At 41.4% G+C, this 16,732-nt stretch overlaps 1 protein-coding gene across 4 annotated transcripts in view; it reads right to left on the bottom strand.

The window, feature by feature from the left end:
• Window positions 1-16,732, bottom strand: part of cdkl5 (cyclin dependent kinase like 5) — a 145,973-nt gene that overhangs the window by 27,426 nt on the left and 101,815 nt on the right. For 2 of the 4 annotated variants that reach the window (XM_060911112.1, XM_060911109.1), the window contains 2 exons: window positions 14,565-15,657; window positions 3,883-3,984 (listed from right to left, as the gene is read on the bottom strand). In XM_060911112.1, the coding sequence (XP_060767095.1) occupies window positions 3,883-3,984; window positions 14,565-15,657 (1,195 nt within the window). The remainder of the gene's footprint in view (window positions 1-3,882; window positions 3,985-14,564; window positions 15,658-16,732) is intronic. The other 2 variants (XM_060911110.1, XM_060911111.1) reach the window with 2 other exon arrangements.

The following is a 16,732-nucleotide window of genomic DNA, read 5'->3' on the forward strand; positions in this document are numbered from 1 at the left end:
TACAATTGTTCATCACTTGGGCAAGGGCTGAGACCTCCAATTTCTGGTGGATCACAATTTGTTTGATGCTCACCTGATTACAGGTGTTCACATCTGAACAAAGAAAAGAAAATTTTTGATTGATCTGCACTACACATGGTAGGTCTGAAAGTTAATATTTTGATGTTGAGTTATTGCTATGGTTAGGCTTATGGATGATTTTAGCTCTGTCATTCAACTGTCATATTTGAGTAGGCACTGGGAACTCATTTACTTGTTCCCTGGGAGCGCATTTGCAAAATCCTGTATTGCACTACATTAGACCATGTCCAAACGAAGTACCCTAGCATATGCTGAGTGTTCTGGGCTACACAATGAACTGGGCCATTTGAAGATGCTGCACAGCCTATGCACTCAGTTGAGTGTGGTTTTGGACCGATGGATCATCAATAGAATGGCACTACAGCCACAGACTAATCATCAAATTGTGCATTGTACAATTCAATAGCCTAAATTACAAATTAGGTTGCCATTTTAAGTATGCTATATAGTGCTCCTAGTGGAACACCAAGTAGGGTGCTGGATCAAATATACAGTGGTGCTTGAAAGTTTGTGAACCCTTTAGAATTTTCTATATTTCTGCATAAATATGACCTAAAACATCAACAGATTTTCACACAAGTCCTAAAAGTAGATAAAGAGAACCCAGTTAAACAAATGAGACAAAAATATTATACTTGGCCACTTACTTATTGAGGAAAATGATCCAATATTACATATCTGTGAGTGGCAAAAGTATGTGAACCTCTAGGATTAGCAGTTAATTTGAAGGTGAAATTAGAGTCAGGTGTTTTCAATCAACAGGATGACAATCAGGTGTGAGTGGGCACCCTGTTTTATTTAAAGAACAGGGATCTATCAAAGTCTGATCTTCACAACACATGGTTGTGGAAGTGTATCATGGCACGAACAAAGGAGATTTCTGAGGACCTCAGAAAAAGCATTGTTGATGCTCATCAGGCTGGAAAAGGTGAAAAAAACATCTCTAAAGAGTTTGGACTCCACCAATCCACAGTCAGACAGATTGTGTACAAATGGAGGAAATTCAAGACCATTGTTACCCTCCCCAGGAGTGGTCAACCGACAAAGACCACTCCAAGAGCAAGGCATCTAATAGTCGCCGAGTTCATAAAGGACCCCAGGGTAACTTCTAAGCAACTGAAGGCCTCTCTCACATTGGCTAATGTTCATGAGTCCACCATCAGGAGAACACTGAACAACAATGGTGTGCATGGCAGGGTTGCAAGGAGAAAGCCACTGCTCTCCAAAAAGAATATTGCTGCTCGTCTGCAGTTTGCTAAAGATCACGTGAACAATCCAGAAGGCTATTGGAAAAATGTTTTGTGGATGGATGAGATGAAAATAGAATATTTGGTTTAAATGAGAAGTGTTATATTTGGAGAAAGGAAAACACTGCATTCCAGCATAAGAACCTTATCCCATCTGTGAAACATGGTGGTGGTAGTATCACGGTTTGGACTTGTTTTGCTGCATCTGGTCCAGGACGGCTTGCCATCGTTGATGGAACAATGAATTCTGAATTATACCAGCAAATTCTCAAGGAAAATGTCAGGACATCTGTCCATGAACTGAATCTCAAAAGAAGGTGGTTCATGCAGCAAGACAACAACCCTAAGCACACAAGTCGTTCTACCAAAGAATGGTTAAAGAAGAATAAAGTTAATATTTTGGAATGGCCAAGTCAAAGTCCTGACCTTAATCCAATGGAAATGTTGTGGAAGGACCTGAAGCAAGCAGTTCATGTGAGGAAACCCACCAAGATCCCAGAGTTGAAGCTGTTCTGTACGGAGGAATGGGCTAAAATTCCTCCAAGCTGGTGTGTAGGACTGATCAACAGTTACCGCAAACGTTTAGTTGCAGTTATTGCTGCACAAGGGGCTCACACCAGATACTGAAAGCAACGGTTCACATACTTTTGCCACTCACAGATATGCAATATTGGATCATTTTCTTCAATAAATAAATGACCAAGTACAATATTTTTTGTCTCATTTGTTTAACTGGGTTCTCTTTATCTACTTTTAGGACTCGTGTGAAAATCTGATGATGTTTTAGGTCATATTTATGCAGAAATATAGAAAATTCTAAAGGGTTCACAAACTTTCAAGCACCACTGTAGCACCAGACGTTGTAATATTTACTTGAGGAGAAAACAGTCAGACAGACATCTGAGACTGAAAAGGAAATAATTTTATTCTCTGGTGTTCAAAGCAAAGTCAGCTGAGGAAAATGTGCAACATGGATAAATCTGGTGGGACAGTCATATAACAGATCCATCTGCTCCATGCAGACTTTCCACTGGTGTCCCACAAGACTCGATGCTGGGTCCTCGCTTATTCTCCCTCTATACTCGCTCTCTCAGTGAGGTCATATCCTCACATGGGTTTTCATACCACTACTATGCTGATGCTACTTAACTCATCCTCTGCATTCCTCCTTCAGACACTCATGTTTCTGGCAGACATCTCATCATGGATGGAAGTTCATCAGCTGAAACTAAATCTCAACAAGACTGAACTGGTGAACAGCCCTTGAGATGCATCCCCACGTCAAGATCTTGTGATCTCTCTGGACTACTACTAGAAAAACAAGATCTTCAAGCAGCAATGTTGTCAAGTACGTAGTACGCCAATGCAAGACCTGTACGTACCAGAAATCCTACCTAATCAGGACAACCAGAATATGGAACACCCTTGCTGATGAACTAAACTTGAACATGAACAATCTGAAGTCATTCAAACACGTCATCCTACGCTACTACTACAACTCACTGGACAATTATGACTATAACGATTCTCGTACTTTCAAAACGGTTTGCTTAAAATGCAACTCCTGCCGAAGCCTTGCTCGCGCTACCTCCTGCTGTTAGTAATCTGCTTAAAAACTCAATATGTGCTCTATATTAGTTGCTAATTTCAATTATTAATATTTATCTATTTAGTTGCTTTAAGTCTTAATTTGGGGCCGCAGTAATTGGCTCGACGCTGTTGCGGTTTCCCTGTCATATATGAATATTAGTATACGATCATTTCAGTTAGTCTTCAGTTATTTTAATTTTATATTTCCTCGAACACACTTCACTTAACACATGAAACCTTAAATATCAACAACTATATCTATATATACATATATGACGAAGCTAATAAAATAAAATAAAAAATAAAATCACTCTATGTGTCACTGCAAGCAACTGGAGGGTAGTCCTGGGTAACCAATTATCCTTCTTGACTCGCATCACTAAACTGAATTGATCATGCAGGTTCTCCCAAGTTCTCCTCTCCACCCTACTGCTATGCTCCCTGTAGCTTCCTGTATCAAATTTAAAACACTGATGCTTGCCCACAAAGCCAAAAATGGACCTGTGCCCACTTACCTTAATGCACTTATAATACTTGCTCTGCACCACACTGCCTCTGAGATTCTAGCACAGCTCAACTGGACCCACCATCTCTCAAAGTACAAGGAAGACATGCATTAATAGTCTTCTCTGTCCTAGCAACCAGGTGGTAGAATGAAACACCCCTCAGCTGTCCAAACAGCTAAATCACCAACGACCAACCTCTTCACCAAGCACTTAATACATAAAAATCCTTGTGTTGTTTTCGTTTCATATTCTACTCCCCAACAAGGTTTTTAGACTGATTGTACTTTTAGTCCCTGAATAAGTGAACTAGCATGAGGCTACAAAGCACTTCTGTCGGTCACTCTGGATAAGTGCATCTGGTAAACGCTCTTAATGTAAAAATAACAATCTAGGCTAGATTTGGTCTGTTTAGTATGTGTAAGATGGGGGAATGGAGCTTAATCATCTTAGCCTCAGACCTCATTTTTGGCACGCTGTGAGTGGAAGGAAGAAGTGTTGTCCCTTGTTGAGTCCTTAATTGGGCCATGACAGTGAGACTTCTCTTTTGGAGACTGTTCATTCTGTTAACACAAACACAAGAATCAGGAATGTATTCATTCTGTGCAGTGTGTAGTTCACTAGGCAGTGGCAATCTTTGCCTTTTTTGACTCTATACACTAGAAACAATGACTATAAGGTCAAAATGTTTATTGTCTTCCTGAAGGGTACTTAGACCGATATCACAATTATGTATGAATTAAACGCAAAGGCAAATAAAGCCATCATAGTCACCTTTTTCAGAGGACCAGAGGTTGTTGTACAGTTAGATACAAGTTTTTCCTGGTTGGCTGCATCATCAATTCATGACAAAGAGTATGAAGAAGAGGTTCAAAGATGTCATGGTTTCTTAAGCCTCACCATGAGAACCAAGTAAGGCTCAATACCAGTAATACAACCAAAGAAAAAGCAATAGCACAAAATGGGTTGCTTTGGAAAAGTAATACACCAGCACCTTACAATGTAGGAACTTCAGCCAGTTGAGCCAAAAATGTGAGATCATGGTCAATGGGAATTGGTAAAGAGTGAATGTGTCCAGCTAGAAGGTGGGCAACTTCTGCATGGTACAAGCTGTATAAATTTACAGACTATGAAGGGTTCTCTGATGTACTCACATGTCTTGGACTCCCCAGTGCGATACCACCAAACAAACCATACCAGGACTTGGGATGGGTCAACTAAAGAACAGTGGTGGAAAGCTGCTTTAAAGGCAGAGAATGTGATTTTGGAGAAACCAACAAAAGTAAGCTAGATTCTGAAAGTATCCAACCAACCAACCAATCCCATCCCTTCCCTTCAGGCCTCCCTTCAAAGCCACTCCTTCGATACAAATGATTACTAAATACTGCTGAAGGACGAGTCCATGAGAGACAGTGTACGGGAGAAGAGCACAGCGCATCACTGTCATCTCCATTTAACAAAATTCCCTGCCAAAAACAAGACAAACCAGATAATTCCCTCAGTTGTCATTATTATGGAAAAGTAATAGCGATGTTCACTCTGGTTTGACCTCTTGCTTTTGTTGCCTTCACGTGCTAGTCCGTAGGTCCTACTTCCTACTTGTGAAGTCAGAATTACATGTCATGTCCAAGTGCTTTGTTGTCATAGGGAAATGAAAAATAGAGGATACAAGATTCCTTCTCATTTGATTCTTGGGGAAATCCTTCCATCCATCCATTATCTGTAGCCGCTTATCCTGTACAGGGTCGCAGGCAAGCTGGAGCCTATCCCAGCTGACTATGGGCGAGAGGCGGGGTACACCCTGGACAAGTCGCCAGGTCATTGCAGGGCTGACACATAGAGACAAACAACCATTCACACTCACATCCACACCTACGGTCAATTTAGAGCCACCAATTAACCTAACCTGCATGTCTTTGGACTGTGGAGGAAACCGGAACACCCGGAGGAAACCTACGGGGAGAACAGGCAAACTCCACACAGAAAGGCCCCCGTCAGCTGTTGGGCTTGAACCCTGGGGAAATCCTATTCTGATAAAAAATAATCATCCACTATTGAAACTGTCATCCACCATGTTGAAAGGTTGAAGGTCATTCCAACTTGGGAATGTGGGTATCAAAATTATTTCTGAGTTTCCACTCAAAATGACGAATTGAGGGCGCAATCATGTGCAACTTCCAATTCAGCAACTCGTATTTACCATAATTCTGATAGTACATGCTATAAAAGTCGTTATAGCTTTTTCTACTTCAGTCTTTCTTTTCTTGCTTTGTTTAGCAGTGCAAGCTGCTGAAGGTATAACATTAGGGGTCGTCATCATCACCATTGCCGAACCTGATCCAGGCTTGGGGCAAACCATGTTTGGCTGGCTTGGCCAGAATTGCAGCAGTAGGGTGGCCAGTTCCTTTCTGCACACACACACACAACTATGGGCAATTTAGTGTAGCCAGTTAATCTAACTGCATATCTTTGGACTGGGGAAAACTGAAGCACCCGGAGGAAACCCACACAGACATGGGGAGAACATGCAAACTCCACACAGAAAGGCCCCCATCGGCCACTTGACTTGAACCCAGAACCTTCTTGCAGTGAGGCGACAGTGCAAACCACTACACCACCGTGCCGCCCAACATTAGGGGTAACTGGAAATGTTGGCTCCCTTTCTCTGCCATTCTTGTGTGACTAGCTTGCCCTCAGGATATCAGGATGTAAAGAGAGAGAATTTCAAGAAATATAACAAAAAACTTTTCTGAAGAAAATCACCGACCATGCCTTGTTTCATTGAGCTCCAAGTAATGCCCATTGGTTATACTGCACCTTGGTAGAGATTCATCGAGTTTCATGGCTTGGGTATGTATGGACAATACTGGCCCCAGATCACATGTTTGACAGGAACCATCTGAGCACTGAAAGCAGCAGCTGGAAGAATTCTGAAATGCACATTTTATATGCGGAGATACAATTTCCCAAAACGGTTAACTTGTATTTTACCTTGCAGGGCAAAAATAACCAGAAAAATACTATTAAAGCAACTATAAATGTTTTCAGAACACAACTGGCTCTATTACAAGCTTGAGAACTGCAAACCCTCTATCTAGTGTTAAACATAATTTTATTTGGTAGCAACACAGTGGAGCAAACGTTAGCGTTGCTACCTCATAGCTCCAGGTTCTGGGGTTTGAGCATAAGCTCCAATTATTACCTGTGTGTAATTTTGCACGATATTGCTTTGTTTGTGTGGGTTTCCTCCAGGTACACCAGTTTTTGTCCACATAAAACATGCTTATACGTGGGCTGACCACACTAAACCGGTTCTAGGTACAGTGGTGCTTGAAAGTTTGTGAACCCTTTAGAATTTTCTATATTTCTGCATAAATATGACCTAAAACAGCATCAGATTGTCACACAAGTCCTAAAAGTAGATAAAGAGAACCCCTGTTAAACAAATGAGACAAAAATATGATACTTGGTCATTTATTTATTGAGGAAAATGATCCAATATTACATATCTATGAGTGGCAAAAGTATGTGAACCTTTGCTTTCAGTATCTGCTGTGACCCCCTTGTGCAGCTAAACGTTTCCAGTAACTGTTGATCAGTCCTGCACACCGGCTTGGAGGAATTTTAGCCCATTCCTCCGTACAGAACAGCTTCAACTCTGGGATGTTGGTGGGTTTCCTCACATGAACTGCTCACTTCAGGTCCTTCCACAACATTTCGATTGGATTAAGGTCAGGACTTTGACTTGGCCATTCCAAAACATTAACTTTATTCTTCTTTAACCATTCTTTGGTCGAACGACTTGTGTGCTTAGGGTCGTTGTCTTGCTGCATGACCCACCTTCTCTTGAGATTCAGTTCATGGACAGATGTCCTGACATTTTCCTTTAGAATTCGCTGGTATAATTCAGAATTCATTGTTCCATCAATGATGGCAAGCCGTTCTGGCCCAGATACAGTAAAACAGGCCCAAACCATGATACAACCACCACCATGTTTCACAGATGGGATAAGGTTATAATTCTGGGATGCAGTGTTTTCCTTTCACCAAACATAACACTTTTCATTTAAACCAAAAAGTTCTATTTTGGTCTTATCCGTCCACAAAATTTTTTTCCAATAGCCTTCTGGCTTGTCCCCGTGATCTTTAGCAAACTGCAGATGAGCAGCAATGTTCTTTTTGGAGAGCAGTGGCTTTCTCCTTGCAACCCTGCCATGCACACCATTGTTGTTCAGTGTTCTCCTGATGGTGGACTCATGAACATTAACATTAGCCAATGTGATAGAGGCCTTCAGTTGCTTAGAAGTTACCCTGGGGTCCTTTGTGACCTTGCCGATTATTACATGCCTTGCTCTTGGAGTGATCTTTTTGGTTGACCACTCCTAAGGAGAGTAACAATGGTCTTGAATTTCCTCCATTTGTACACAATCTGTCTGACTGTGGATTGGTGGAGTCCAAACTCTTTAGAGATGGTTTTGTAACCTTTTCCAGCCTGATGAGCATCAACAACGCTTTTTCTGAGGTCCTCAGAAATCTCCTTTGTTTGTGCCATGATACACTTCCACAAACATGTGTTGTGAAGATCAGACTTTGATAGATCCTTGTTCTTTAAATAAAACAGGGTGTCCACTCACACCTGATTGCCATCCCATTGATTGAAAACACCTGACTCTAATTTCACCTTCAAATTAACTGCTAATCCTAGAGGTTCACATACTTTTGCCACTCACAGATATGTAATATTGGATCATTTTCCTCAATAAATAAATGACCAAGTATAATATTTTTGTCTCATTTGTTTAACTGGGTTCTCTTTATCTACTTTTAGGACTTGTGTGACAATCTGATGATGTTTTAGGTCATATTTATGCAGAAATACAGGAAATTCTAAAGGGTTCACAAACTTTCAAGCACCACTGTATAAATGAATATACAGTTGTATACCTGTGATTAAGATAAATAAATAAAAGTGTATTACTGACTTGCAAGCCTGAACAAATAAATTAATGAAATATGGCTTAAATGGTTGTACTATTACTTTTGGTCACCTGAAATCGGGGGCATATACAGTAAATTATGATTCTCATGTCATATCTTATATAAATTTTAATACTTATACTTCAGTTAAATCTTACGTTCTAATCATTACCCTCATAGTCATTGTTTAAATTTCAATTAAACACATGACATCGTCAGCTACACAAAGTCACATACACACACATGTATGGTAACAAATGACAAAATGACAAAGCTCGTTCTTTCATTAGAACACTCCAGCATGTCAGGACGCATCTGTCTACAAGAAACCGGACGAGGTAAGAGTAAAGCGTGTTTACATTTTCCCAGCACAGGAGCTAACTGATGATTAATCATACACTGACTGATAGTAGACATGCTGATCAAAAATTAAAGCCCGGTGGAGCATGAGAGAGTGGTGACTATAGGGTGTAGAGATAGAACACGCACAACATTAGACTAAAAGACATTCCTTGTACACTATTTACACTCCTTGTAAAGATTAGTAAAAAGGGTAAGAAAAAAATCCACCTTTTGGTGAAGTCACTTCATCTCAGACTGAAAAACTGAGAAAAATCCATGTTTAATTGAAAAATGTATTCATAGAAAAACAAATCCCTCATCAAGAAATAATTATTTTAAAAACACATGCACCACTATTATTATTGGCACCCCTGCATTTAATACTTCGTACAACCTTCATTTGTCAGTAAACCAGCACTGAGTCTCTCCTATAACATTTTATTATGTTGGTGATATAGAGCAGGGCATCTGAGATCATTGCTCTTCACACAATCTCTCCAGATCATCCAGGGTCCTCGGCCCTCTCTTGTGCAATCTCCTCTTCAGCTCACCCCACAGGTTTACAATGGGGTTCAGGTTAAGGGACTGAGATGGCCAGGGCAGAAGCTTGATTCTGTGCTCAGTGAACCATTTTTGTGTTGATTTGGACATATGTTTCAGATCATTGTCCTGCTGGAAGATCCAATGACAGCTCAGTTTTAGTTTCCTAGCAGAGGCAGACAGATTTTGATTTAAAATGTCCTCGTATTTCATGGAGTTCAAGATGCCATGTACCCTAACAAGGTTCCCAGGACCTTTGGAGGAAAAACAACCCCAAAGCTTCACATAATCTCCACCATATTTTACAGTAGGGACTGGGTTCTTTTCATTATAGACATCCTTCTTCTTACGCCAAACCGACTTTGAATGTTTATTGCCAAAAATCTCCATTTTTGTTGCATCAGACTATAGAATACAGTTCCAGTTGTAGCAGCGGTTGTGGCAGCATTTCACAAACCTCCGGTGCTTACATTTATGGCTAACTGACAGAAAAGGCTTTTTTTCTGGTAAACCTTCCAAATAATCTGTTGGCATGGAGGTAGTGTCTGATGGTGGTTTTGGGGACTTGGAAACCCCAAAATTTTACTTTTTCCTGTAATTTACCAACAGTGGTCGTTGGGGAATTTTTGCCTCTCTTACCATCCTCCTCACCATACTTCTTCTGGCTGCTCTGGTTAGGGGTCACCACAGCAAATCTGTTCCGCATATTTGACTTGGCATGACACCAGATGTCCTTCCTGATGCAACCCTCCCCAATCTATCCAGGCCTGGGACCGGCACTAAGTATGCACTGGCTTGTACAATCCCAGTGGCTGGGTATTTTACCTCATCTGCATGTCTTTGAAATGTGGGGGAAACCGGAGCGCCCAGAGAAAATCCACGGAAGTCATGGATTACAGCTTGAAAGTTCCTACATGCTCCAATCAACTCAAATGTACAATTTAAATGGGAAACAAGCTTCAGTTACATTGTGTTCACTATAATTTCCAGGGGTGCCAATAATAGTGGCACGTGTGTTTTTTGCTGAAAATAATTATTTCTTGACAAGGGATTTGTTTTTCTCGAAATACATTTATTTCAATTAAAGGTTGGATTTTTCTCATTTTTTCAGTGTGAGATGAAGCTACTTCATCAAAAGGTGGATTTTTTTCTAACCCTTTTTACTAATATTTACAAGGGGTGCCAAAATTGTGGAGGGCACTGTAAACGCTGCAAAGAAGCACCTAGTGTCATTATAAACAAATGCTGCCATTGGTTGGAAAGTAGCAATCAGGGTGAAGGTGCTTCCTAAAGTTCTCATAGATAATGTTAGTAAACAACACTTGAATGGAAAAAGCTACAGAGCCCCAGCAAAGACCTGTTAATACAACTGGTTCAATCATGTGTGGGATACAAGTTCATATAACCACAATTAAATGTCACCAGGCAAGTATGCCACACTGATTTCACTCTCTCAATGTGCTCTCAGACTAATGATAAAGAGGGTAAGAGAGAAGCCAGTTCTATGAAGTCACTGGAATGAAGTTGCAGGACGACCTGAAAGCAGCAGGAACAAGAGTTAACAACAGAGAACATTAAGCAATGAAAAATCTACATACAGTGCCTTGAAAAAGTATTCATACCCCTTGAACTTTTTCACATTTTTCCACCTTACAGCCACAAACTTAAAAGTTTTTTATTGAGATTTTATGTGATAGACCAACACAGAGTAGCACATAATTGTGAAGTGAAATGAAAATGATTAAATGGTCTTCAAAATTTTAAACAAATAAAAATCTGAAAAATGTGATGTGCATTAGTATTCAGCCCCACTGCGTCAATACTTTGTAGAGCCACCTTTTGCTGCAATTACAGCTGCAAGTCTTTTGTGGTATGTCTCTACCAGCTTTGCACATCTAGACACTGAAATTTTTGCCCATTCTTCTTTGCAAAATAGCTCAAGCTCAGCCAGATTGGATGGAGAGTGTCTGTGAACAGCAATTTTCAAGTCTTGCCACAGATGCTCAATGGGATTTAGGTCTGGACTTTGACTGGGCCATTCTAACACATGAATATTCTTTGATCTAAACCATTCCATTGTAGCTCTGGCTGTATGTTTAGGGTCATTGTCTTGCTGGAAGGTGACTCTCCTTCCCAGTCTCAAGTCTTTTGCAGCCTCCAACAGGTTTTCTTCCAGGATTGCCCTGTATTTAGCTCCATCCATCTTCCCATCAACTCTGACCAGCTTCCCTGTCCCTGCTGAAGAAAAGCATCCCCATAGCATGATGCTGACACCACCATGTTTCACAGTGGGGATGGTGTGTGCAGGGTGATGAGCAGTGTTAGTTTTCTGCCACACATAGCGCTTTGCATTTAGGCCAAAAAGTTCAACTTTGGTCTCATCTGACCAAAGCACCTTCTTCCACATGTTTGCTGTGTCCCCTACATGGCTTCTGGCAAACTGCAAACGGGACTTCTTATGCCTGTCTTTCAACAATGGCTTTCTTCTTGCCACTCTTCCAAAAAGGCCAGATTTGTGGAGTGTACGACTTATAGTTGTCCTGTGCACAGATTCTCCCACCTGAGCTGTGGATTTCTGCAGCTCCTCCAGAGTGATCATGGGCCTCTTGGCTGCTTCTCTGACCAGTGCTCTCCTTGCTCGCTCTGTCAGTTTAGGTGGACGGCCATGTCTTGGTAGGTTTGCAGTTGTGCCATACTTTTTCCATTTTTGAATGATGGCTTGAACAGTGCTTCTTGAGATGTTCAGAGCTTGGGATATTTTTTTATAACTTGTTTTAAAACTTCTCCTGGAACTTTATCCCTGACCTGTCTGGTGAGTTCTTTGGTCTTCATGATGCTGTTTGTTCTTCAGTGTTCTCTAATAAACCACTGAGGCCTTCACAGAACAAGTGTATTTATGCTGAGAGTAAATTACACACAGTAGGACTCTATTAACTAATTAGATGACTTTTGAAGGCAATTGATTGTACTGGATTGTATTTAGAGGTATCAGAGTACAGGGGGCTGAATACTAATGCACACCACATTTTTCAGATTTTTATTTGTTTAAAATTTTGAAGACCATTTCTCATTTTCGTTTCACTTCACAATTATGTGCTACTCTGTGTTGGTCTATCACATAAAATCTCAATTAAAAACTTTTAAGTTCATGGTTATAAGGTGGAAAAATGTGAAAAAGTTCAAGGGGTATGAATACTTTTTCAAGGCACTGTAAATTGCCATCGTCTCTGTTCCTACACACTATGCAACATTTCTCAGTTCTTTGGTAATAATTCGGCTTGTCATCCTTGGAGAAAGAAGGGTTGTTCGTATTATCTCGAGAACACCATATACCCAGTGAAGTATGGAGATAGGAGCATCATGATATGGTGCTACTTCTCTGGAAATGGTACTGAAGCACTAGACACCAACAAAGGAAACATGAAGCGAGCTATGTATGGGGACATACGTATTAGAGGAGAAATAACTCTCATCAGCCAAGAAACTGAATCTGGCAAGAGTATAGATGATATTTCAACAAGACACTAATCCCAAAGATACAGTCAAAAGTCAAAATAACTCAAGAAGGCCTTCCATGGTCAAGCCAGTCTCCTGACTTTGGATTCCATGGAGAACTGAAGATGATTTGCCAAGAGGAATGGGCCAAATTTGAACCTAAATGCTGCAAAGAGTTAATTACTTCTTACCGTAGACACTTCAAAGCTGTAACTGCCAGCAACAGTAATGTTGGTAACTGGCGGTGTCCAAATTCTTCTTTTTGTATTAATTCATTTTTTAAGCTTATCTTTGTTCATTAATGAATACATATGTCTTTGGTAAAATTGGGTTGAGATGAGAGCATCAGCCGACACTTTACTACTGTGAGATTCAATGATATGTTATCAGTGCGGCACAGTTTCTGTTCTCATTGAGGAACCCTAACATTAGACAACTGTTTGAATAAATGAATATGGTTGAGCCTTGATAGATAAATCTGAAAGGAGAGGAGCAGAAAGTGGAAACATGCAAGACAGAGTGAATGGGACAGAGAGCATGAGAACCTAAGGACGTAAGAGGGAAAGAAGTGAGAAACAGAAATACAGTGTATAGCAGACACAAAAATCCAGTACCAAAAACTGTTAGAGTACTGCCCCTGTATCTTGAGGTAATATACACTTTCTTTATCTGGAAGGTTGCATGCTGCTGCATTCTGAACAAGCTGAAGTTTCAGTAAAGACACAGCAGGACTGCTGGCAACATGGTACAATCTAGTGGTTATGAAAGCATGCAGTAGATTCTCAGCATCACATAAGGCTTCATAGCAGTTTTAGAAAATTGTGACGAGAATGACTAGAATTTGGGTTACATGAGATTCAAAACTGTAGCTTTATTTGTTCAAACTCTTCATTTGTGGCAACAAACTGGTAGTGCCCATTAATGCAGCATGACGGATGCCTTGAGCTTTATGTGGCTCTAATGCGCTTGGAATTACTGTGTGTGTGATGTGCCTCTCAGATAGAAAAGCATGTGACTTGGCCTTTATCATCATCATTAGAGGAAGGAAAGGATGGTGCATAATGATTTTCTGCTGCTGAAGTTTCGTCTGTCTTTTATATGAAAAATTTCTAAGATACAGTTCTGGTTGAATTCAGAAGGAGTTTGAAAATCATAAATAGCCTTATCATTTGTTCATTTAGATACTATGAGTACTGTATATCCAGATGGGATGCACTCAATATAATCATTTAAGTCATGTTTCTGTTAAATGAACAAAATTCAAGTTATATTCAGTGAAGAACCCGTTGTCTTTGCGATCTGAGATCTCTTGTTCTCATGTACTTGCAGAACCTGACATGGGTATTTGTAAGAAATTTACTGGTTAACGGTATGATATCATTTTCAATTCGAGGGCAAAGTATTGCCTCAGCTTGTTATCGTAGTTTGAATAGGAAAATGACTCATGTCATTTTAGTTAGTCATCAATAACAGGGATATGAGTAGGACTGTGACTAAGTGACACTCTAACTCTTAGCAAGAAACAAATTTCCATATATGCATGTAGATACACAGGCATTTCCCAGACTCGGTGTGAGAGAAGTTTTTGTATCATCAGACAACACCAAAGAGAATGCAAGATTAGGATACACGCTTATCTTTCCTGTGAAATCGAGCTATCAGACGAGTTAGCTAAAATTAATTTTTGATAACTGAACAAGCTATTAAAAAATCTGCACAGTTTCTGGTAGTGGATTTTTGGTCCATACTGTGTAGGAGGACAGACAGACAGACAACGAGAGACTCTGACCCTGCTGAGTTCCTGGCTGAGCTCCTCTCTGGAGGAGCTGGTTGGGTGGCGTGGTAATGTGCGGTGAGGCAGCTGAGGGGAGAGTAGCTGTAAGCTGCTGGCACGTGTCGGTACACCCTGGCCCACTGCCAGCCCAGCCTCCTGACCGTGGGTCCTGTGGCGCTCACGTCGCACATACATAGAGTGCCTGTGGGGGCGTTGCTGAGATGAGAAGGGGCTGGTGTAGCCCAGGCCATAAGGAAAGGACTCATGGGGGGCAGAAAGTGAGTGACTGTGCACACTTGCAGCTCCAGCCACCATGGCTGGATCCAGGGAATCGGGCACTTTGGGTTCCTCAGGTGTTTTTTTGCGGCCTGAGGAGTGGTGCGAGTCCAGGGTGCCACCCTCCATGCGAGGGTTGGCGCGCCCTGCTGGGCTATGGCCCTGGCGATCTGAGCCAGAGTGCCGCTCTGTTCGGGGGCTGGTGGGGGCAGCATTCAAGTCTAAGCAGCTAGTCGGGAAGTACCGGGAACCAGAGCTAGAACTGGGCACGGTTTCCTCTAGGTGAAGGCGGGGTTCGGCCAGGTTTCCAACAGACTTGGCATCACTCAGCGTGCCATGACTTTTGGACAAGCCAAGGAAAGATGAGTTGCTCTTGGAGGATGATGACGAGGGCATAGAGCCATGTGAACTCTCCATGTAGCCATGACGCCCGTGCTTGTCACTAGACTGTAGAGTGCTTGTTTTGCCCTCCAGAAATGATGATGACGGCTGGCGGTTTTGTTTGGATGATTTAAGGTACTTGCCAGTGGAAACGTCCACCCCACCAGTGGTTTTGGGTCCTAGATTGAAGTCAAACTCAGTTTTACCCTTGACATCCTTGGGGCTCAAGAGATGGGGCAGGTTGTTGTTGGCCAGCTCTTTGCTGCAAGAGATTGAGCGGCTCAGCGTCTGGCTCTGGTAGCTCTTGGGATGCAGTGTAGGGCTCAAGCTGGCTGCCACGGGCCCACCACCACCATTCAGGAAGCCTTCTGTGCTCCGGCGCAAGTCTTCATGGCGCGGCAGTGATGAGCAGTCTTTGCTGTTGGAGCGACGATGACTAGAGCTCTTACTGCTGCAGAAAGAGAAACGGAGAAGGAGACTTACAAAAGATAATGACGGGGGGGGGAGGACAAGCTTGATAAATTAGATTAATATGCATGCACAAATATTCACATCTCCATAATTCGCTGACTTTCACTAACTGTTTATTTGGTTATCATGATCTTACTGAACATTCCAATCTACGATACAAAAGTTGTCAAACATCAGATTGGAGATCCTTCAGCACCATCATCATCTTTCATACACCGCAATCTTTCCTTAACAATCCATACTTCATTAAAAACACATCTACAGTTGTGGCCAGAAGTTTACATACAGTGACGTCAATGTCATCTTGGATATGAAGGTCATGGCAATATTTGGGCTTTCAGTAATTTCTTTGAACTGTGCTTTTTCTGTGGCAGAATGAATGTACAGCATACATCTTTTAATAAAAAAAATACAATTTGATGCACAAGTTTTAATTTTCTTTGGGTTTTCTGAAATCAACACAGGGTCAAAATTATACATACAGGGTCAAAAATTAACATATGCTCACTTAGATTATTAATTCAGAGGTGCTGAAACTTCCAAAATGTCTTTTATCTTGCCAAGGCTGAGGTCTCTTAACTTCCTGTGAGTGATCATGATTGACTACAGCTGGTAGCTTCTCTGTGCCTTCGTTAAAAGGGTTTGTTTATAGCACTCATTGGATTGACCAATACACAATACAATGGGAAAGTCCAAGGAGCTCAGTGCAGATCTGAGAAAGAGGATCGCAGATGTAGACAACTCTGGAATGTCTCTTGGAGCTATTTCTAAACAACTGCAGATCCCAAGATCAGTTCAAACAATTGTATGCAAGTTATTGTGAGGTGTAATCACTTTTCCCACTTTGCTTCAAGAAAACCCAAACTGTCACCCTCAGCTGAAAGGAAATTGGTTTGGATGGTCAGGAACAACCCAGGAACCACCATGGCACAGCCCTGCCATGAACTGGAAGCTGATGGATCACTGTCTACAGTTCAGTGAGTTTTACATCACCATGGACTAAGAGGCTGCTATCCAAGAAATAAACCCCTGCTCCAAAATTGACACCTTCAAGC

Source organism: Neoarius graeffei, chromosome 27 (assembly GCF_027579695.1).
Source record: "Neoarius graeffei isolate fNeoGra1 chromosome 27, fNeoGra1.pri, whole genome shotgun sequence".
In the NCBI taxonomy this organism is placed as follows: domain Eukaryota; kingdom Metazoa; phylum Chordata; class Actinopteri; order Siluriformes; family Ariidae; genus Neoarius; species Neoarius graeffei.